The sequence below is a fragment of the Benincasa hispida genome, chromosome 3, assembly GCF_009727055.1.
Source record: "Benincasa hispida cultivar B227 chromosome 3, ASM972705v1, whole genome shotgun sequence".
Taxonomy (NCBI): domain Eukaryota; kingdom Viridiplantae; phylum Streptophyta; class Magnoliopsida; order Cucurbitales; family Cucurbitaceae; genus Benincasa; species Benincasa hispida.
In genome coordinates this window covers 24,272,847-24,296,119 of record NC_052351.1, presented here as the reverse complement: position 1 = coordinate 24,296,119, position 23,273 = coordinate 24,272,847, and the positions used below count along the sequence as shown (strand labels likewise).

Below are 23,273 nucleotides of genomic sequence, written 5' to 3'. Positions count from 1 at the left end.
ATGTTAAGATGTCTAAGTAGGCATACAATTTTCTTTTATAAAAAAATTTAACATATTGAATTAGCAAAATATAAAATTGGAGTGATAAATATTTTTCATTGAGTCAAAAGATGGAGAAGGCATCTCTAACTCCACTTTGCAATCTTGCGAAGTCCATCCTATTTAATATATAGACATGTAAATAGAATTACCAATTTATATCGTAATTGAAGTGTGTATATAAAGTCAAACATGTTCTTCCGAATGCTTCCCCCCCCGCCCACGTGTTTATGGTTTTATTTATAACCAATTCAATGAGACCATTTTGATGTTTTAATTTAGACAAAAAAAAAATCAACAAATCAAATCAATGAACATCATGCTACAGAATCCACTTATAATTTATTTTGGTTGTTTTGAAAGAATCGAATTTTGTGATCGAATTGAATATTTATAACCAATTTTAGGATGATACTAAATAATTACAACCAATAAGATTAAGTTTACAACTCAAAGGGCATGTAAATTTTTATATGGTATCGTATCACTAATTACAGTTCATGTTTTTTTTTTCTTTTTAGGACAATTTTTATTGTGAGTTGTGAGCCTAAATTGTACTTTGACAAGTCAAAAACCTCGAACACAAGAAACCAACATCCTCTTTTTTGAGCGTCTTGGGCTACACGACGTCGTATCGACTACAAGACCTCCACCCGATTCCCAGATTGAAAGGCAGGAACTGTACGTGCTCGCAACCCATCGACGCATCCGAATCGGAGTTTTCAACTTGGAAGAGAACTCCGAGAGGTTGCGGTGATGCCGTCGGTAGCTCCAAAGAAAAGGCCCAAAGATGCGGCCACTAGGGCCGATCAAATGAACAGGGGAATTTTGCTTTACTCCATTTTACTTGCTCTTCAGTACGGAGCCCAACCCCTAATCTCCAAGCGATTTACGAGGTACTTTCTCATTTTCTGTTCTTTCAATCTTTGTGCTTTTTTGGATTAATATTGTCGTCGCGAAGGATGGATGGCAGAAAATTATCTGGGGTATGCACCTTCTATCTGAATTTCAAGTATAGCTATGTATTTATGAGTCCCTAACGGTTCTTAGGATTTGAAATTCACGTGTTTATGTAATTTATGTTTTATCGCTCCTTGGCCAAGGATCACGTGTTGAATTGGAGATTCACTATTTTGATGATACTTTTTTACAGTTTTTTGTTGGCGGCATTTTTCTTTATGAAATATGTTGTCGAGGTATACAGACAAATTAATCTATAATCAGAATGTTGGTAAACGAATTGGGACTTTGTGACGTGTGTAAGTTGGTTTTAAGGATTTAAGTTGGGGGATTCAAATTATTAGTTTCTTTCTCCTTTCTGATGCTCAGTATCCTGACATTTCAAATCTTGAGTTGTTTTCATGAAATCATAGTTTTTTTTGTTGTCGCTGTTGTATGCAACATTCATTTTTTTATGGATTGAATTGATATTGGGATTTCTTTTGCGCACAATAGTAACTGATTTCAGGTGTTGTGCACGATATTAACTCATATGATTCTCCCTGCAGACGAGAAGTTATTGTGACTTCATCTGTCTTGACTTGTGAGATTGTGAAGGTATTGTTGTATAGCATATTTTTTCATTCTTGGATTTAATTATTGACAATTTTTTGGGTAAAAGGTCTACTTTTCGCACTAATATCACAAATAATTTTTTGTATGCTTTGCAGGTCGTATGTGCCCTGATTATCATGGCAAAAGAAGGTAGTTTAAAGAAAACTTTTACTGAGTGGACTGTTGCTGGTGCATTGACTGCTTCAGGACTTCCTGCTATTATTTATGCATTACAAAATAGCCTGCTGCAGATAGCTTACAAGAACCTTGATTCTCTGACATTCTCAATGCTGAATCAAACAAAAATACTTTTCACTGCTGTATGTACCTATTTGTTACTCAGGTATGTTCCAACGTTTCTTCTGTCTTTCCAAAATTATAATGGAATATCATGTTTCTATAGGCTTTCGTTATCCTAGTTGGAAACTTGTGTAATTGGTCAATGGACTGATGAATTGTTATGATGTACTGTGAAATACTTCCTCGATGTCCGAGTAATTTTCTTGTTTTGCAATTGCAATATGTGAATGCTTGTATAAATTCCAACTTTATTTTCATAATAGTCTCAAGTCTCTATCAATTTTGCTGTAGAGAGGACCCAGATCTGTATTTCAGTTTCTCTAACTGACACCAAACTCTAACCATATTTCCTTTCCCCCTTCGGGGGGCGGGGGTGGTGGTGTTCTGTGCTGCATGGAAATCTAGAACTTCAGTGAAAAAGCAATTTCAGAACAACAATCTGTTCCATAGATTTGGGATCACAGTGGCCAATGATTTAGAAGGCAATGCATGACCCTTATTTTTTTAATCTCAATCTGTGACTAGGAAGAGTGCATCTGGTGATGTACTGTACTCATTTCTGATTAGAGCACAAGATCTAAAATAATTTCTTACAACTTACTTGGCGTAGTATCTGGTTTTATGTGTAGGCAGAAGCAGTCCATTCAGCAAATTGGGGCTTTATTCTTGTTGATTGTTGCTGCTGTTCTTCTAAGTATAGGTGAAGGATCTAGTAAGGGTTCCGGTGACGGCAGTCCTGATCAAATTTTGTTTAATGGGATTATACCTGTCTTGGTTGCTTCTGTACTCTCTGGTCTGGCTTCTGCATTGTGTCAATGGTCTTCACAGGTGTGTGTGGAGGTCTTTTTTAGTTTATTTAGATACCAATCTCCAAGAACCAATCGAGTAATGTGTTTGGTCCTTTCTGATGAAGAGTTTTCCTTCTAACAGGTTAAGAAACATTCATCATACTTGATGACTGTAGAAATGTCTATAGTTGGAAGTCTGTTCCTATTCGCTAGTACATATAAATCACCTGATGGAGAAGCTATCAGACAGCATGGTTTTTTCTACGGCTGGACTCTTCTCACCATGGTAATTAAATGTCATTGTCATACACGAGTTCATGAATTGCTTTGATCTACTTCTTATAGTTTACAGTTTCCTGATTAAGCATTTTCAGCAAGAAGTTGATAGCTTTCTTCCATGCCTTTTTATTTTGGATGAGAGGACACAAATTATTTGTAGTAGCTGAAGAGATCCATTTTCTTTTTTTTGTAAATGTATTCTTCTTTTCTGTCGTTTTGTTTCAGATTCCAGTCTTATTCAATGCTCTTGGTGGAATTCTTGTTGGACTAGTCACAAGTAGGGCCGGTGGTGTTCGTAAGGCAAGTTTTCGAATTGGTCTTTTAACCCCTTGGATTGTTCTTGAATATAACCTCCAAGGATATGAACCTCGCTAACAGAGTTTCGTACTCACCATGAGCATGATCTAAATTTATGCTGCTAACTTTTTTTTTCATTTCCTTCTAGTTTAAAATAAGCTTCTTCATTGGTTGCATTTTAATGTCCACTTATCTTTGGAAATTTCGTCACGGTTGCAGGGATTTGTCATTGTGTCAGCACTTCTTGTGACAGCATTGCTGCAGTTCATATTCGAAGGGAAGCCACCTTCAGTGTATTGCATTGTGGCTCTTCCCCTGGTGGTCAGTAGTATTTCTATATATCAAAAGTATCCCTACAGAGTTAAAAAGAAGGAATTATAGCCTCCGACTGTTATTTACCCGAGCATGAGATTTTTAGTTCATCACATGGATGGAATTTGTAGATGTATCACATAATCAAAGCTACACAAATAGCTATATCTTCATACTTTAGTCATCTGATCGATAATTTTAGTTGCCAAGAGTACAAAATACTTGATTTCAATTAATTCATAGATTTTTGTATTTGAACTTGCGACGAACTGTAATCGTTGATGTATATGATCATTTCATTCGTCAGTCCTGATGAGCATTGGAGAAGTGAAGATTGCCTTTTAGCCTTTAAAAATATACAAATAGTATTTTAAAGTTATTTCTTTTATTAGTTTCCAAATTATTCACCACAGTTTGAAAATGAATTGAAAGAAACGATGTCATTTTAATATTCTTTTAGCATTCATCATACGGTTTATTATGAGGATTATATTTTCTTCATATTTTTGATAATTTGGAAACTTAGATGTTTTTTTTTTTTTTCTCTTGGATATAATAAAGAAACGAAAAAATTATGGATGTTATGCTTATGAAACGTATGTAATACAGAAACGTTACAGGTGAAGTCGCATTTTGTACGGTTATACTCAAAGGCCTTTGAAACTCTCAAAATGGGCGTGAGAGGAGCAAACATTGTGGGCAACGCCATTTGACCTAATGCAACGTGGGGCTTTAGGATTTTATTATTTTTTTAGGCCAAGGGTTATTGCATTTACTTAGGGGGCCATACTTGCAACTCTAATCACATTTCTTTTTTTCTTTTCTTTTTTAAAAATTATGAAGTATTTGCCACATAAAAATTAATCACGCTATTTATGGAGGTTAAATTATAAATATGGTCCTTACGGTTTATAGAGAAAATTAAAATTTAATCTCTTCAAATTAGAAGTTAGTTTATATAATTTGATAAATCTCATAAATAGTCCTTATTATTTGATAAAATCTTCATAAATAATCTATATTGTAGGAACATTTATGATAGTTTTATCAAAGCGTAGAGACTTAACACTAATTGTAAACTATTGAGACTAAATTCTAAAGTTTTTCAAATTACAGGGACTAAATCTACAATTTAACTCATTATTATAAATCATACGTGAAGGCACAAACAAAGGTGACAATTTTTTCATCCTACAAATTAGTGAACTTAAAACGGATAATAACAATAATATAGCATTCAAAGAGCATCCAAGAATAAATTAAATTATAGGTAATAAATGGAATTAAAGAAAAAAAGTATAAAAAATAGAGAAGAAGAAGAAATGCGTTAGAGTAAGAATTGTGATTGGTTAGGGAAATTGCATGGCAAAGAAAGCGAGGGCGAAAGGAAAGGGCGAGGCTTAAGTTTGGCGCGTCCACGCAGTGGAAAGGAAGGAGGATAAAGGTGTAAGTTAGTTGAAGTTTTAAACATTTGACTTTTCGCGTCTTCGTCATTGTTGGCGGTTTCTCCTGCGTGCAGGTGCGCGTGCTGCTGCGGCACCCGGAGAGAAACGAACTTTTAAAAACCTTTAATCCGTATTCCATCCTGATTTTTTCTTTCCTCCAGAATTTCCTTTTCCCCGGTTTGCTTTTTGGATCCATCTTCTTGCGCTACCTTCCTTTGAATTTTCATCGCTACACCTATATTCCCTTCATGGCGACGGTTTCTCCTCTCGCCAAATACAAGCTCGTCTTCCTCGGCGATCAATCCGTTGGTAAAACCAGCATTATCACCCGCTTCATGTACGACAAGTTTGATACCACCTATCAGGTCCTCTTTCTATTTGCCTTATATCTTGCTTTCTTTTCTAATTTGATTTGGAAGTCTGATATGATAGCCATTTGCTTCTGCAAATGATTTACTTAGTCGCATCTCTGTTTCCACATGTATCCGAATCTGGATACAAATTTCTGGGGATTCATGTGGATCCGAGTTATGTGGCGTTGGTTCTAATCGTGTTTGTTTAGGTGGTCAAATGGAAAACGTAGTCGGTTATGTTTATGAATTTCATCAACGCCTTTGTCGACTCGTGTTTTGTAACGGTGATTAATCTTTTTGCAATCGATCGGATTTATCGAATGATTTAGATTACTTTTTTTATTCAGCCTCATCCGGTGGCTCCGGACATTCTTTCTTCGTCAACGGATAAGTTTTTTTGTTTTCTGTATAAAAAAACTACGTAGAACAGAGGAAAATGAGGGGAAATTGCTCCTAATAGGGTTGAATACATCACTATCAGATTATCTAGCGTTTACTAGATCCAAGAGAGGGAGCGGAGCAGATGGTTCGTGCCTTACAAACAAAATGTATTTCAGGGCTGTGTACTTTGAAATGCCTAAAATCTCTCATAACTTAATTAGGCGTCAGCAGTGGAATTCACCCTTACTTTGCTTGTTGACCTCCTTTCTTCATGCTGACATGAACTTTATTGCAGGCTACAATTGGAATTGACTTTTTGTCCAAAACTATGTACCTTGAAGATCGAACAATTCGGTTGCAGCTTTGGTATGATGTGTTTTTATCTCTTTCCAGTCATTTAATGAAGATTGTTTTATGTATCAGTCTTTGTTTCGACATCCAGACTCTTAAGTTACAATTCTGGTTTTTTTCAATTTGTTGGTAGATATCTGATTCTTTTCAGTCCGATATATGCATTCATTGACATAGATCCTACAGAATTGTGAGAAATACAGATGGGATACCCTAAGCTTTCCTTTTCTTCTTTTAATGCGCTGGCTTGGAGCAAGCTTACTGTAACAGTAGAATATGACGTTTGTTTCATCATAGAATATGACATTTATATGTTAGTTGATATGCATACAGTTTTTTCTGTACTCCTAATACCTACCATTTCACAGGGATACTGCTGGACAAGAAAGATTTAGGAGTCTCATTCCAAGTTACATAAGAGATTCCTCTGTAGCAGTTGTAGTCTATGATGTATCTAGTTAGTACTCTCTCTGTATTATCTGTCCTTTTGTTGTGTGATGCATCCTGGTTGGTTGTAGTTGACGTGCTAATAACATCGGTGTGAAAACATTATTATGCAGATAGACAATCATTCTTGAACACCACCAAGTGGATTGAGGAGGTACGAACAGAACGGGGTAGTGATGTGATAATTGTTCTTGTTGGGAACAAAACTGATCTTGTTGAGAAAAGGTTAGCAATGAATTTTTATTATGAACAATATTGATATCTTTGAGAAAAATATTCCCGTTATTTTCCAATATACATTAGGATCAGTATTGTACTTGATATTAGTAAATTGTAGGGTGATTGAGTTTAAACTTTCTTTGAGAAGGTTGGAGGCTGCATTAGGGGCACGAGTTCTGTGCATACTTTGTATGCAATGATGAGAAGGGATTAGAGCTGAGCGTAGTTGTTAATGTCCTTTGATTGCTTGATCTACACTGACAATTCTTCAAACTTATTAAATTGTCAGCAATTTTGACCTTAGTTGCTATTTCATATTTGTAACGTATGAATAGATTTTGCCAATATCTATTGAAACCCAAAATAATTCCATCTTTCAGTAAGTTCTCTAAAGTCTAAATACTGTTTGCTTGGTGACAACATCAGGCAAGTTTCAATCGAAGAAGGTGATGCCAAATCTCGCGAGTTTGGAGTCATGTTTATAGAAACTAGTGCCAAAGCTGGGTTCAACATCAAGGTAACGTATCCATGTCCTATGATTTCTGAACAGTAAAATTACAGTACATAAAATATCCAAAGTCCACCTGTAGGCTGTACCTTTATGTTCTCAAAGCACAAAGTTACGCATCCTTGCTAAATTTGCAATAGTCTCTCCTCTTTTGTCGGTCTGTAGATGTAGGTTTGACTTACATTTATATTGATACAAATCTTGCAGCCTCTCTTTCGTAAGATTGCTGCAGCACTGCCAGGGATGGAAACTCTGTCTTCAACAAGACAAGAGGACATGGTTGACGTAAATTTGAAACCCGCAGTGAATTCATCCCAGACGGAACAGCAAGGAGGAGGTTGTGCATGCTAGAGGAGATATGTAAGTTCGATACATTAAAAAAAGTTCTGCAAAATTGAAATAGTATACGCAATCATTCACGGTGAGTTAGTTCAACAAATTGACATTCAAAATTTTCTAACGGTATGATGTTTGTAATATTGTATGCCATTAGATTCTTTTTGGGTTTCCACCAATGAACAAATCATCATTCTGTCTTCTCACATGTTGAGATTTTCATTTTGGATTTGTGATGCCTTTCTAAGAGTTGACCAACTATATCTAATTGCGGAGTAATTGAAACTGTTCCATTGTTTATAATTATATATCAATGTTCAGTGTTCTTTCATAGAAAATTCTCTCCTTGGCTATGCTGTTCACGTTAGAAATGGTCAGCTCTTGTGAAAACAATCCATTGAACCACCCTCAACTGTACTCCATATGGAATTTATGTACTTTTTTCATTCCAAACAAATTCTATAATGATAGAGTGGTAAATGCTTAAAGTGGAAAAAAGGGATCAAAGAAACGATGCAAGTATGGATGATATCCGGAGGCTTGTAGAAAGTTGGGATCTTATTCCATAAACATGTATGTCAATTTCAATGGTCACTCGACGAATATATATATATATATATTTTGGAAAAACATATATAAATCAATAATTTTTTGGAACTAATAAATAAAGATTTGATTCATTTTATTTCTACTTTTATTATTATATTTTCTACATTCATTTCGGAATACTTTTGCCTATACTTTTATTATCATACATCGAATTTTAAATTTTTGTCAACATTTTAATGATATTTGAGTCATTGTCACATCGTTTTCAAACTATTTCAATCATAAAATGAAGACATATGTATTTCTTTTTCAATGGTCACGGCATAATTATCTAACTTGAGGGAACTCTTGTATGAAATTGGTCATTATCATGTTTGATTGGAGAATAGTAGTTTGTTGCAAAGGTTGAAGTTATGAGCATAGCAAAAATGTTGCTGTCATGACCAATCTTGTTCACGGGATGCTTCCAAGTCACTAAGTTATGGACAACAAAGATGTTGGTAGGAGGCTACAACTGGATTCATACAAGATCGTAATTTTGTGTTTGAAATGAGTGATTTTACAGATTGAATTTAGTACCCCAATTTTGAAAAGTACCCATCTCATCTTGATTATCGACCTTATCAAACTCACTCGAGACTCATAGTTATTAATTATTAAATAGTCTCCATCCTTTAGGGAATATCCTTTACTTCGAAATAGATGTGATTAAGAAATCAAGGTTTAGCAGTATTAAACTACAGATGTTGGATTGAGATAAATACCTATGTTATTCAAGGTTGGTCCAAATAACATTTCTTCATTGTTAATAGACTGCATTTTCACCAATAAAGACAAATCATCCAATCATCCTTGAAGAAAGCAAAAAAAAAAAAAAAATAATAATAATAATCTAAGCATGAGTAGATTTTAAACAGCTTGATTGTATATTAACTCACAAATCTTTTAATTTTTTTTAAAAAAATTGCTTACCAGTGCCCTATTTCTTTATTGTAATAGTTTTGATTGGAGAAATGATACAATTATATCATCATTTGATACATCAATTAAACATAGTTCAATTGACAAATAATCACTAGTACATCATTTATTGTTCTATAAAATCGAGAGCTTTCATCTCATAAGGTCAATTTTTTGATTAATTGGAGCAAAGAATGAATGAAGAGATTTGAAACCACCCTTCAAACTACCATTCTTGCAAAGAAAATTTAAAAGAAAAAATAATATCCCTCTGCTTCCACAATGGTATATGTGGAGCATTCACCCATATGGTCATAACTTTAAACAATAAAGCGGACAACAACACAGAAACCACCTACGATTCGATGAAAGCTAAGTGAGACTTTCCACAGCACAAGAAATGGCATCAGCAGCTATATATTCCTAATGTTGCCATCTTCCTCTCAATTTCTTTGTTTTCTATTCCATTCCCTCGTCTTGTTCAAGCTTCTCTTATTCCGCCTCACTTCCTTCATCTCTCTTCTTAAAATCCCAACTCTTTTTCCTCATGTTCTTCAACCCATGAGGCTCTGGTTCTTGTTCCTGTTGATCAATCTCAATAACCCCCGTTTCGATCTCACCTAACCCTTTTGCAATGCACGGAAACCACCCATCTTGGTTCACCCACTTGATCAAATCCGACCCATCTGATTCGATCTTCCTTGGAGGGTTGTTTCTTGAGGACAATCTTCCTCCCTCTTTCGTTTCGTTAATCTCTTCTAAAACCTCTTCTGGGTCGGCTTCATTTTCTCCTCCTCACAGTCTTCACAAGACTCTTAACTTTCAAATTTTGCATCGGCGAGGAAGGGCAGTTTCCGATGGAGGTGGGTGCGGATTTTTATCTGTGAGCTTGTCTGCAAATGGGAGTGGAGAGAATGGAGATTACATTCAGGATTCGGAAGATTATTTGGGACAAAATGGGAATAAAGGTTCGATGGAGAAGGCTATTCAGCATGAGGAGGAAGAAGAAGAGAGGGAAAAGAAAGCTGTATTGCGAGGATCTGGTGCTATGAATATGACCAAGCATCTGTGGGCCGGAGCTGTTGCTGCTATGGTTTCAAGGTTTGCCTTCCAGTTTCCCATTCTATAGTTATTTTCAACAATCAAATTCAATGTTTTAATAGGGAGGAACCACTATTTTCTATGGAAACTAATTAGACAAAATACCAGTTGCTGGAAACCAAAAAACCTTGATTAGATCGTCTTTCGATTCAGTATTCGTATGGGAAAAGGCTTCATCCATAGGAAAATTCCCCAAATTACATATCTATGATTTATGAATATGAATGCAAGACACTTTGCGGTGTATCTATGATTTATGAATATAACATCATTTGATTTAGTCGCACGGCATGTTTATTCATGATGTTTTTGCTGTGTGATAGAACTTTCGTTGCTCCTCTCGAGAGATTGAAGCTAGAGTACATAGTTCGTGGTGAGCAGAAAAACCTTATTGAACTGATCAAGACCATAGCATCTTCTCAAGGTCTGAACGGTTTTTGGAAAGGAAATTTTGTCAACATTCTTCGCACTGCTCCTTTTAAGGCTATCAATTTCTATGCTTATGATACATACAGAAATCAGTTGATGAGATGGTCTGGAAATGAGGAAACCACTAATTTTGAGCGGTTTCTCGCTGGTGCTGCTGCTGGGATTACTGCAACCGTGCTTTGCATTCCTATGGACACTGTAAGTAGCAATTGCTTTTATAGGTGGCTAAGTAGTTTTATGACCTTAGTTGAACAAGATCTGTTCTAGAGTTCTAAGGTGACTAAGTAGTTCTCCAATCTGCAGATTGCTATATGTCAGATTGAAGTTTTTGTATCTTCATAACAGAGTTTTGTAAGTTGTACTTGTGCAATGCATACCTATTTTTCTGATAGATTCATGCTCTGCTATCAAATTGTTCGGTATGTTTATTGATATTAACCCCAAAGAACAGTTATAATAATTCAAACAACACAGTATAGATTGTTTGCAAATTTCGAAGGGGTGACCATTCTCCTTTTCATTACACTCACACTAATCACAAGACACCTGAACAAACCTGTTACTTTCTATTTACAATGGATACAACCACAGTGACCCCCTACTTAACCAACCCGTGGGGGGTAGAATTTCCGATTTACCATTTCCAGTGTGTACTCATACTTTAACCATTAGAGGCCTCACACCTGCATGGCCTTTGTTTTTGCAGATTCGGACTAAGATGGTGGCACCAGGCGGGGAAGCCTTGGGTGGTGTCATTGGCACCTTTCGCCACATGATCCAAACTGAAGGCTTCCTTTCCCTTTATAAGGGTTTGGTACCCTCAATTATTAGCATGGCACCATCAGGTGCTGTGTTTTATGGAGTTTATGATATACTAAAATCAGCTTACCTACATTCACCAGAAGGAAGGAAAAGAATCCAAAATATGAAAGAAGGTGGTCAGGATTTGAATGCTTTGGAACAATTAGAATTAGGTACTATAAGGACGTTACTGTATGGCGCCATAGCAGGGGCATTTGCTGAAGCTGCTACATATCCATTTGAAGTTGTGAGGAGGCAGCTCCAAATGCAAGTTAGGGAAACAAAGCTGAGTGCAGTTGCAACTTGTGCCAAGATTGTTAATCAAGGGGGTGTCCCGGCTCTTTATGCGGGCTTAATTCCCAGCTTATTACAGGTGCACCACTGATCTCTCACAAACAACTTTTTTGTTCATTTATATGTTTTTGTGCAATTAGATTTCTATGACATTAGATGTAATGATAGCCCTGGTAGATTATATATGAATACAGTGTCTCAAGAACATCCTTTACAAAGTTATTAAATACAACTTGTGAAGTGAATACTTGCGTCAACTTTCGGTGGCATTAGAAGGAATGGGTTTAAAGCCATGGTAAGGTAATGATTTTAAGCAATAGTGGCTATTTGCCTAAGATTTAATGTCTTACGAGTTTCTTTAACAACCATATGCAATAGGATCAAGCAAATATTTGATGTGCATGTAAGTTGGCATCAACACACATGCATATTAATAACAAAACAAGAATGATAACGCTTCTATCATATTCTGTTGGTTCTCATCTGCCGGTTCAGTTTGCCATAAGTACATTGTTTGTCCATTGATGTGCATTTATCACATCTATCTGTCTTTAAGCTTCTCATAATCTAACGTTTTGCATAATTTAGGTTTTACCATCGGCTGCAATAAGCTATCTTGTGTATGAATTCATGAAGATAGTCCTGAAAGTAGAATCATCGTGAAGATTTGAAGCCTGCGTGTGAAGTTCAATGTTGCCGATGATTTCTGTAGCTTTCAGGCCAAGGTTCAGGAAGAGCTAAAGATCATTTCAGTGGCCTTGGCTGTGTTTCTAAGCGAAGTTCCTATGGCCATCATAATAGCATTTTAATTTGTTTCTTTTTCTTCCTTTTCAGTTTCGGGCGACTGAGGCATTGGTGATATTTTTCAATGCAGTGCCCACGTAAAGAGCTTCAAGTTCGAAGCGAGTGATATAATGTTAACTAGAATGTCAATAAAAGGAAAACAGTTGACAACGTATGGTCTGTGGGATCGTAACATTTTTGCATTGCACATACTCACTGATTTCAGTTAAAAGTATCTCAACCAGGAAAAAAAAATATAAAAAGGAAAACAGTGCAAAAACTGTCACCCTGCTAACTCTCGCAAATATAGAAAATCCTCACGTGGAAGACAACGGTATAATAGAACTGTCCGTTGTGCTTTTAGAACATTTTGTTGTCAAAGAACTTATTGGGGGGATGATATATATACTTCCCATATAATCTAGGTGACATCCAGTGCATTATACTAGTTTACAATGCATAGATTTTTTAAGTGAGTTACAAACGAAGATTGGCAACAATTAGTACTTAGGGTTGTTTTGCGTCCTTCATTAGTGGGATAAGTCTTTTCTATTTATACTTTTCCTTTTTCACATGCTACGAAAATTAAAAAAATTTCCAACAAAAAGCGTAAAAATAGAATTGACTAAAGTTTTCTAAACAAACAATGATTGTCGGGAGAGCCTTTGTTGGAAATGGCAGGACCCTTAGAATGACGAATAGCAAACGGTCAAGACACGGCGGTCAAACAAAAAGCAAAAATCTACAAAACAGAAACATGTTATAGGTTGAGTTGCGGAGCTCGTTCTCTTTAAGACGTTTCGTGGCTCTGACCAAGTGTGCAAGTAGGTCTGAAAAATGTCACGTCGTTTCTAGGATAAAATAACCAAAGAAATCCGATTGGAAATGCACCGTTACCGACTGAAATACACACCCTTTCTAATCCACTACTCGGAAAACTAAAATAGAAGAGTTAGAAGAGGAAAAGAGAACATTGGAATGGAGTGAATGAAAAGAATTGTGTTTTCGAACTGCGCCTTCAGTGTGGAATAGTTGGGAGCGAAATAAGCGGTGAGCCTTAGAATGTGCACAGACGAATTGCACTTGCGTGAACAGGGAGGACTTTATCTTTTTTTTTTTTTTTCTTTTTTTTGAACTCACGTTGGTCTATCTCCTCACTCCCTCCAAAATATGGGTACCCTGGGGCCTAAACCCAAAACTCTTGAAGTACATAAGGGAGGCTTCCAAATTAAAATTTTCTAATGTGGGATTCTCCAACCAAAGGTTGGTTCCCTCTTATTTTTTAAAGTTAAATTTTCACCCAACAATCTCCCACTTGGAAATTTAAACAAAAAGAGAGAGAAAAAAAAAATTCATCTAGCAGTTTTAGTTTATACAACACTGTGCATAAGCAAAGGTGTCTTACGACTTGAACCTTTACATAGTGTAAATGATTCAGAATATACTAGAGTAACCCTTGATTTTGAATTTATCTCTAACACATCTCACACAGAGTGTCATTGGGGTGTAGTACGAAAGCCCGTGCTTTAAGGCCTAGCACGTGTATCCCGGTTTAGTGAACGTTCTAGAGAGTTTGTCTAAAAACTCCATAGGAAGCGGCCTTCACTTCCACATTCATATAGGTGAGTGTATCAAGAGTACTCCTGTAGCTAGGCTCCCACTTGTCATCAAGTATAGATCTCATTAAGAATTGAGTTCAACCTTTTTTACGCTTCAAGATATCATGCTCAGACTATAAGTCATAAGAATGGAAGTCTGTGTTTGGTTTAACATGATTCACTATATATCACTCGTGATCAATTATTACCCGTTGAACCTGTTTCTTAGGATCTCCAGTCTACAGGTTGGGTTTTCCTCATTTTGATTCATCTTTCTATAGGCATGAGTCCCATTCTTTCTGAGGTTCTGAAAACCTTTTCTCTGGCCAGTCCTTTCGTCAAAGAATCTGCCAAATTTTCATCAGTCTGTATGTGATCCACTCTAACTGCACCAGTTAATGAGAAACTCTCTAATGGTACTATGCTTACGACGTATTTGTCGTATTTTTCTATTGTAGTAATGGTTCTTAACTTTTGCGATTACTGCAGTACTATCGCAATGGATCAATATGACTGGTACTGACTTTTCCCATAAAGGAATCTCTGATAGCAGACTTCTAAGCCAGCCTGCTTCTTCACTAGTTATCGCTAGTGTTATCATTTTTGACTCCATCATAGATTTGGCTAAAATAGTCTGTTTCTTGGACTTCCAAGAGATAACTCTGCCTGTTATATTAAAGATATAGCCACTTGTAGCATTTGAATCATTTGAAAGAGAGTTCCAGTCAGCATCGCTAAACCCTTCTAAGACTTCCAGGACAACGGGAAACTTTTGATAATGTAATCCTAGGTTTTGGGTTTTCTTCAAGTATCTCATTACCCTTTCTATAGCATTCCAATGCTCTTTACTAGGTCTGCTTATAAACTTATAAAGTAATCCTACAGCATAAGCTATGTCAGGCCTAGTGTAGTTAGCAGTGTATCTAAGACCGCCTATGATGCTCGCATACTCAGATTGATTAACACTTTCACCAGTGTTCTTGAACAACTTGACACTAGGATCATAAGGAGTACAGGCTGGTTTACAATCAAAATAATTACATTTCCTTAGAATTTTTTCTATATAGTGAGATTGATCCAAAGAAATTCTCTTTTCAGACCTATTTACTTTTATGCCTAAGATTACACTAGCTTCTTCTAAGTCTTTCATGTCGAAGTTTGCACTTAATATTGATTTCACATCATTTATGACGTGCAAGTTTGATCCAAAGATTAATAAATCATCCACATATAGACACGAGATAGTGCAAAGTTTATTATCAATATTATAGTAGATGCATTTGTCACTTTCATTAACCTCGAAACCTTTAGATAGGATAAGGTCGTCAAATTTTTCGGTTGTTCCATGTAAATCTCTTCTTCAAGTTCGCCGTTTAGGAAAGTAGTCTTTACATCCATCTGATGTATTACGAGGTTATAAAGAGCAGCGAGAGAGAACAGGACACAAATTGTGGTAATTCTAGTGACAGGGGATAAGGTGTCAAAGAAATTTACGTTTTCTCTTTGTCTAAAGCCCTTTGCTACTAACCTAGCTATAAATTTATCGACAGTCCCATCAGGTCTAAGTTTCCTCCTTAAGATCCATTTGCACTGCATCTACTGAGGACATGAAGTTTGGTTTCTATAAAGAAGACACACTTATAAGCTCTACTAGCCAACTTTCTCCTTTTTGGGTCTGGAATCCTTACAAAGGCTAGACAACTCCATGTTCTAAAGTAGGACAAGTTTGGTTTCTATTTTTCCTTTTGGCTTTTCCTTTCATTTCAGGAGAATAAGGTGCGGGTGCGGTTTTTTCGTGTATTATTCTATGTGAGTTAAAGAACTCATTAAAACTGTCTGAGTCAAGATGCCATCAAATTCACATACATCAGAATGAATCATAGTGTAGTCACTAAGTACGGCGGCGTGCGTGTGGGACTATCTTCTCACTCCCTCCAAACACATGGATACCCCTTGGGGTCCAAATCCAAAATTCAAGATTAGAGTACATAAGGGAGACTTCCAAATCAAAATTTTCTAATGTGGGATTTTCCAACCAAAGGTTGGTTCCCTCTTATTTTTAAAAGTTAAAATTTCACCCAACAGCCTTTCTTGATGCAAAGAAGCTTAACGTTGGCAAAAGCTACTTTTGCTAAGTAGGAGCCACACAGTAGATCACACCTTTGCCAATGTTACAATCTTAGCAGCATCATTTAGTAAACAATGTTTACACATTGCAATAAACACTTTGTACGACGGTTTTTTAAAGATGTCGAAAAATGAAGCGTTGACAATTCCTTATTTTCTCCGAGGACCGACCCAAGAGATCTTTTCTCATTGGGTTCGTGAGCTAGATCGGGCTGGCCTAATTGGGGTCTGGCCCATTGGGCCTCAACGGTATCTCCATAACAGCACGCATTTATGGAAGAGGAAGAGTTGCTAAGTTCACATATAATAGCAAAATCAATAGGAAAGCTATCTTTATGTTTGTTATACTCACTCAACTAATATTTGAACATTTTTTTAATTTTCAATTACATACATATATGTATAAAGAATTTTATGCTTTTTTCTTTTAATATAATATTTATTTTTCTTATCAAATTTCAACAGTAAAAATTTATTCTATAAATTGGATAATATTAATTTTTACTCTAACCATCTTCATGAAGATATATATATTTACTCTAATAGATTTAAGTTTAGGGTTTAGGGTTCAACTAAATTTGTTGAGCTAATGTGATTGAACAACATATAGATTAATGAAGACGTCACTTCAAAAGTATACTAATTAAAATACAAATGAAATCTATTAAAATTTATAAACAAAACAAACATATAACGTTGAAACTACGTCAACTAAAATTATAATTTCTTATATATATATATATATTATATATATATATATATATATATATGTCATCAACTAAAATAAAGAACTTAAAAGAAAAGTAATGATATATATAATTGACAAACAAAAGGTCAAATTCACTCTATTTCGTTATGTCATTGTATTACAAGTTTAATTGGTCATTTTCGATGGTAGTTGTTGGCTTAAAGAGACAATTGAATGTAAAAAATAAAAAAATAAAAATCAACAAAATATGAATTTTCCTTTTATCACTATAATTAAAAATAGTAATTATTTTTCATTTGTGGAACATTGCTTCTCCTTCAATTCAATTCAATGGTGATCTCTATTTCTAATCTCATTGTGTTGGGCATAACAGTTGAGAAAAACTTCACTCTGTCAGGTGTAAAAAAGAGTTCTTTTTATCTTTCCTTGGGAATTATTTTTAGATTTTGGTAATACCTTTACGTTTCATTCTAAATGAGTATAACAATATTATTACGGTTAAATCACCGCTAAATCTAAAATATCGCTAATTAGATTGGAGTGAGTTTAACATATTTTCAACATCCATTTATTAAAATATAGATTTTTATGTTTTTTTTAGAGAAGAAAGATATTAAAGAAATACAACATCGATAGATGTACCCAAACATCTCAACTAGGTTGACACACCCAACATCAAAGTGATTTCATTCTACAAAATAATAATACAAGGAGGAGCTGGAGAAGAACTCTCTAAGCTAGAGGAAAGCCACTGAGACAAAAGTAAGAAGCAAAAGAAACCTAAGATGATATGTATTACATGAGAGCAACTAATTAAGGGTTATAATGGAGGGGCTATAGCTTGTAAAGAGCTTTTGACCGATGAGACCAAAGTCTAACTAGATTTCGAGCATATTCGCAAATTTGAATGTTGCCATTTGTATTGTTCTTGAAAGTGCGGTTATTCCTTTCAAGTTAAAAGAGACCAACAAATAACAATCGATGAGTTGAAGATAATATGGTATTCTTTTGGATAGAAGGATTCATCAAATTGAGATCTTTGCAAAAAGATGTAACATCCGTAGGAGTGAAATGTGAAGAGTTGGAAATCAAATATAAAGAAGATAAAATAGAATAATTTATAATTAAGCATATAAAAAATAATATAAATTAAAGATGGAGAGAGAAAGTTGTTGGTTAAAAAAAAAAAAAAGAGCAACTATTGTTTAAAACTATTAGCGGAGCTCATGTAAAAATTTATATAAATAAAAATGTAAAATGGTGAAACATGTAACGCATAGAGAGGGAGAGGCTCGGAAGAGTCCATGCGAAAAATTTTCTATAGTGAAAGCAGCCATGCCAAGTAAATTATAGAATTTACCCCAAATATCTTACGTTAAAATTATAAAAGTTAAGGGATTAAACCCTATTAATATGAAATAACCAACACCAACCTAGTTCAATAGTTCAATAAGTCAAGCATTACTTATATCCTTAAAGATAAAGTTGGTCAAGCTTCATTAACAGACGAAAATTTTCAGGAAAATATATAATTCAACATTTCTCTTCAACTTTTATTTTTAGACTAACATTGTACGTCGGACAATTTGGAACAAAATTAAAATTAGCACTCATTTATTTTAAATTTAAAACACAGCTGGTCATAAAGTGTATTATTATTACGAGGGGACTCCGAGTAGGGTTTTCTTTTTATTATCATAAGATATAAGAATAATAATTTTTGGGTTTGTTGGACTAAAACAATAATATATATTTATGCAAAAGTTGAAATTATTTTGGTTTGTTGGTTTTGTATAGAATTATGGTTTTGGTAGGCGTGAAGTACTAATACATGTGCATCTTTGACACTTGCTTTTTATCAATAGCCTATAAACGATGACGTCTACATTTCAATTGACTTTTATAAATGATTAATTAAAAGTGTATATAATATAATTAGAAGAGCCTAAGGATGTTGAAGGTGAGGGGACCTCACTTAAAAAGCCTATATACGCTCTATCGATTAGATTTCATACAAAGCTTGGAGAAACATTAATATGGAAATGAGAGAATATCAAATTTGGAAGAGTCTAAGTTGAAATAGCAGAATAAGTTGTACGTGAGTAACTGAAAATGAAGTCTATTAGATAATTACTTCATTGTAATTGTTTAACTCTTTATATGGTGAAATTTCTTTCCACTAAACATACAACTGTCATATGTAAGTGATATTGCATTGAACTGGATTATCAATCTCCGTGTCTCTTTATCTTTGTTGTTATTGTTTGATATTAAATTATTTTGTTTATCAGTTATCATGTCACATGCTTGACATTTGTATTCTATGTGAGATCCACTTTAGTTTTTTTCATATTGCTTTTGTTAAAAAAAAAGGAAAAAGAAAAAGAAAACTGTTTAGTGTTAGATATATTAACTATATATAGTTGTTACATTTAACCGTATAACCAAATTGTAATAAAAATTGGATTAATCATAATCGAATCCTATTGATGAATCAATTGTAATGAGCCTGAATTGCAAATGTAATTGGATTGTTTTTTTTTTTTATCGTGTTTACTTGAAATTATAAATTTTGTCACATCTACAGTTACCATTGATGTTACCTCTAAGGGTCAAACGATAACAGTAATAGTAGTGTCAAAATTCATAATTTTTCTTTGAGCGATAACAATATTGGTAACCGTAACGGTAACGGTAATGATACAACGTAATTTTCAGACGCAATTGGATTGAGCATGCTCCACTCGTCAATCAATTTGCATTTTTTATTACATATTTGGAAGTGAACTCAATGCAGAAGTAAACAATACCAAAGCTAATCAAATGAGACTCGCCTTTTACATTACCATCGATTTATTATCTTTCCACTAGAGGAAACACGTGCTTAATCAAATAACCATTTCCTCTCAATTCTTCTCTATTTTACTTAACGTAAAAAGTTGTGGATTAATCCGTGTATATTGTATAAGAAGGTAGGTTTTGAAGTGACTATCGTCGACTTGGATTTAAGTACACATTTTACGAAATATGTTTATATATATATATATAAATTTAACATAGAACCTGAAGATAGCCTTTCCCCCAAAAAAAGGGAAAAAAGAAAAAACCTAGAAGATAAAAAAATATTCTTTTATTTTCTCGATTTAATTTCTATTTCGTCTTTATGTTTTAAAATATGACGCTTTTGTTATTAAGTTTTTTAATTTATTTCTATTTGATCTTGAAGTTTCAACATATTACATTTTTACCATGGAGTTTTGATCTTGAAGTTTCAAAATATTAAATTTCAAGATTTGCATTTAACCCTTCAATTTTTATCTACTAAAATCTTTTCGATTCTTGGTGTTAATATTTATTAATTAATTTAAAAGAAAGGATTATAATTAAATTATTAAAAATTTCATACCATAATTATTTATTTTTTCTAATTATTTATTCAAAAAATGACGTCAAAAATCAAATGGGAATATTCATGAAAACTTGGTGGCAAAAGTTTAAACATAGAAATCTGTTCAAAACTTGAGAGTAAAATTGTAAAATTTTAAACTTAAAGACCAAATGAAATTCAAACTCAAAACTTAGAAGTAAAAAAGCAAAAAAATTGAGAACAAATGGAATTATACTTAAAGGTTAGAGACCAGAAAATTGCAAACAACTCTAGATAATATAGGAAGGTGGTTTAAAAAAAATAGTGGTTTGTAATTAATATAAACCACGACCAACACTAACCATTATCTAAATCATTAGTGTGAGACTTTGTATGTATAATTTTTTATGAAACCTTTTGAATAGTTAGTTATGCATTTAAATTCGGGTCCATATGATCTATAGTTAAATTTAAGGGTATTCGTGAGTTGGGCTAGATTGAATTAAAGCACTTTTCAACTTAATTCAATTGTAATTTTTTTAAAACTCAAATAAACCTTATCAAATAATGAACTTAACCTAATCTAACTATTAAATATGTACATTGAGTTGGTTTGAGTTATTTGAGTTATTCATTTAACTTAAACTCGTTGAGATATCTATTAATGAACCAAAAAAAAAAAGTTTAAGATTCGAATTCTATTTTTACGATAAATGTGAAGGAATAATCATGATAGATTAGAGAGATAAAAGGACTCGAACTTGCATTGAACTTGTTAAACCCAAAAATGGCCTCCAGATTAATATATATTTGAATAGTTTTTAATGGTAACAAAGAGGAGGGGATGCATTGGTTGTGTGTATAAATAGAAGAATGATGGTTAATAAGTTGGAATGGAGGCAGCTGTGTGAGCCACAACTTTGTTAAGAAGAAGAAGAGAAGTGAAGCATCAAGGAATGGGAAGGAGGCCTTGCTGTGATGGGATTGGCCTCAAAAGGGGCCCTTGGTCCCCCGAGGAAGACCAAAAGCTCATCACACACATCCAAAACCATGGCCAAGGCAACTGGAGAGCCCTATCAAAACTCGCCGGTATGTGTCTATATGATATATATTTCAAACCCCAAATAACAATACAACCAATGAGGTATTGTTAATTCTAGTCTTTTAATTAAATAACTTTTTTCCTCTTTTGAGTTTAATTTGGACATGGGCGGGGTTGTGATTTGTAGGAATAAATCGATGTGGAAAGAGCTGCAGATTAAGGTGGATAAACTACCTTAGGCCAGATATAAAGAGAGGCAAATTCACTCGAGAAGAAGAAGAAATCATTCTCAATCTCCATTCCGTTCTTGGAAACAAGTAAGTGTTATTTTTTTGACTAACTAATCGTTGAGAATCTCACATCATTATCTCGTTGTTGGTCAATTGGTTTTGAGATAAATTACATGTTTCTTGAATATGTTATAAATATTTTCTTGATGGATAATTTGATACCTTTTATCATGCATATGTTTAGTTCGTGTTGTTGTATAAATGAAGGTGGTCGGCAATTGCAAGGCAGCTACCTGGACGAACTGACAATGAGGTAAAGAATTTTTGGAATACCCAGTTGAAGAAAAAGCTAATTCAAATGGGTTTTGATCCAATGACCCACCGTCCTCGAACTGACATATCTTCCAATTTGGCACACATCATTGGTTTGGCTAGTTTTAAACAACTCATGGATAATCCCTCATTGGAAGAACACGCTTTAAGATTGCATGCAGAAACCCTTCAATACCTTCAATATCGCCTTCGACGACCATCTTCCTTAACCAACATTAATCATAATAATCCCACTGAAACTGAAATCATGAATTTCGAAAACCAAATGATGGCTCAAAATGATAATCCTATCCAACGTCGTCCACTCGGTACCGACTCAGTGGATCTCAACCTCCAATTTTCCGATTTCCCATGCTTGGAAATAGTTCCAAATAATACAAGTATTTATGAAACGACGCCGTTCATTGTCAAAGAAATGTGTGAAGTTCCTGATCCTAATGATTCTCCATGGCAACTGCCTTCTTCCAACACTAATTGTGGAGATGCATGTAGTAATTCAAGCTTTGTGCGATCATCAACTTCCGCTTGGCCAGACCACCTCTTCCTTGAACACTCTTTGCTTCATGATACTCCACCTTCTCCTTGGATTTAGATTATGTAACAAAATGGCTTAGATATATTTTATATGTATATATTGTATTACACAACACCTGAGGATTTATTTTACATGGATATATATATATATATACGCAGTCCAATATATATGTCTAATTTTCTCTGTCAAAAGAATTTCAGTTCATGATCAAATTGCAGATTTGAATTTGAGCTCCATGTATTGTATATATTTTTTTTTATCCATGAATCGCCAATTTGATCAAGCCTCGAAATTATTGTAATGTGACAATTTGGACCTACTATATTTGATTGTCCAGGTTAACGTCTAGAATTCACCTATTTTTTTTGTCACACCCTTCCCAGATTACTCAACTTGAACCCAAGACGAGATAGTAGACCCCAAACGAAGAATGGAGCCTACTGTCACACTTTCCTTGAACTTAGAACTTACTTGAATTAAATATTACTTACACACTTACACAACCATGATCTTATTAAAACTCCATGCTTGGCTACACGTCTTGTAACAACAAACTGATAAGTCGGGTGACAACTTCTAATCCGCTAATCCTTGTTGAAACTCAAGAGCAACCTGGTGGGGGAAAACATTTTGAAAAGGTTGAGCTAAAAATGTCCAGTTAGTAGTGAGAGTTCACAGGAAAATAACTTGGGAAAACTATATAATCATACTGAATAGAAATTTGAGTTTTGTAAACAGATGTGAATCATGAGTAATTTAGAAACTTGAAAACTATTACATAAATAAAATTAGAAAACATTCTCTTG

At 34.4% G+C, this 23,273-nt stretch overlaps 4 protein-coding genes across 4 annotated transcripts; all 4 read left to right on the top strand.

Moving 5' to 3' along the window:
• The first annotated feature begins 625 nt into the window (after window positions 1–625).
• On the top strand, window positions 626–3,896 carry LOC120072655 (UDP-N-acetylglucosamine transporter ROCK1). The gene is made up of 7 exons (XM_039025088.1): window positions 626–935; window positions 1,548–1,596; window positions 1,710–1,936; window positions 2,523–2,721; window positions 2,824–2,967; window positions 3,186–3,260; window positions 3,477–3,896. The coding sequence occupies exons 1-7, from the start codon at window positions 796–798 to the stop codon at window positions 3,636–3,638; spliced, it is 996 nt and encodes a 331-aa protein (XP_038881016.1). The 5' UTR covers window positions 626–795; the 3' UTR covers window positions 3,639–3,896.
• Window positions 3,897–5,029: 1,133 nt separating this feature from the next.
• Window positions 5,030–7,856, top strand: LOC120073762 (ras-related protein RABH1e). The gene is made up of 6 exons (XM_039026588.1): window positions 5,030–5,379; window positions 6,044–6,114; window positions 6,468–6,556; window positions 6,660–6,771; window positions 7,192–7,282; window positions 7,481–7,856. Exons 1-6 carry the CDS (start codon window positions 5,263–5,265, stop codon window positions 7,622–7,624), a joined length of 624 nt encoding a protein of 207 aa, XP_038882516.1. The 5' UTR covers window positions 5,030–5,262; the 3' UTR covers window positions 7,625–7,856.
• Window positions 7,857–8,070: 214 nt separating this feature from the next.
• On the top strand, window positions 8,071–12,697 carry LOC120073760 (probable mitochondrial adenine nucleotide transporter BTL3). Its single transcript, XM_039026587.1, has 4 exons — window positions 8,071–10,219; window positions 10,543–10,846; window positions 11,355–11,822; window positions 12,332–12,697. Exons 1-4 carry the CDS (start codon window positions 9,753–9,755, stop codon window positions 12,404–12,406), a joined length of 1,314 nt encoding a protein of 437 aa, XP_038882515.1. The 5' UTR covers window positions 8,071–9,752; the 3' UTR covers window positions 12,407–12,697.
• An 8,586-nt stretch (window positions 12,698–21,283) lies between these two features.
• LOC120073496 (transcription factor MYB93-like) lies at window positions 21,284–22,524 on the top strand. The gene is made up of 3 exons (XM_039026339.1): window positions 21,284–21,416; window positions 21,557–21,686; window positions 21,867–22,524. The coding sequence occupies exons 1-3, from the start codon at window positions 21,284–21,286 to the stop codon at window positions 22,522–22,524; spliced, it is 921 nt and encodes a 306-aa protein (XP_038882267.1).
• Window positions 22,525–23,273: the final 749 nt, after the last annotated feature.

Bases quoted from the DNA above. Each gene is read 5' to 3' on its own strand.
- LOC120072655 (XM_039025088.1), top strand. From the start codon at position 796: ATGCCGTCGGTAGCTCCAAAGAAAAGGCCCAAAGATGCGGCCACTAGG. The intron at 936-1,547 runs GTACTTTCTCAT...TTCTCCCTGCAG, and splicing joins ATCTCCAAGCGATTTACGAG to ACGAGAAGTTATTGTGACTT. The intron at 2,968-3,185 runs GTAATTAAATGT...GTTTTGTTTCAG, and splicing joins GCTGGACTCTTCTCACCATG to ATTCCAGTCTTATTCAATGC.
- LOC120073762 (XM_039026588.1), top strand. From the start codon at position 5,263: ATGGCGACGGTTTCTCCTCTCGCCAAATACAAGCTCGTCTTCCTCGGC. The intron at 6,115-6,467 runs GTATGATGTGTT...ACCATTTCACAG, and splicing joins ACAATTCGGTTGCAGCTTTG to GGATACTGCTGGACAAGAAA. The intron at 6,557-6,659 runs GTTAGTACTCTC...ATTATTATGCAG, and splicing joins TGTAGTCTATGATGTATCTA to ATAGACAATCATTCTTGAAC.
- LOC120073760 (XM_039026587.1), top strand. From the start codon at position 9,753: ATGCACGGAAACCACCCATCTTGGTTCACCCACTTGATCAAATCCGAC. The intron at 10,220-10,542 runs GTTTGCCTTCCA...GCTGTGTGATAG, and splicing joins GTTGCTGCTATGGTTTCAAG to AACTTTCGTTGCTCCTCTCG. The intron at 11,823-12,331 runs GTGCACCACTGA...TGCATAATTTAG, and splicing joins TAATTCCCAGCTTATTACAG to GTTTTACCATCGGCTGCAAT.
- LOC120073496 (XM_039026339.1), top strand. From the start codon at position 21,284: ATGGGAAGGAGGCCTTGCTGTGATGGGATTGGCCTCAAAAGGGGCCCT. The intron at 21,417-21,556 runs GTATGTGTCTAT...TGTGATTTGTAG, and splicing joins AGCCCTATCAAAACTCGCCG to GAATAAATCGATGTGGAAAG. The intron at 21,687-21,866 runs GTAAGTGTTATT...GTATAAATGAAG, and splicing joins CATTCCGTTCTTGGAAACAA to GTGGTCGGCAATTGCAAGGC.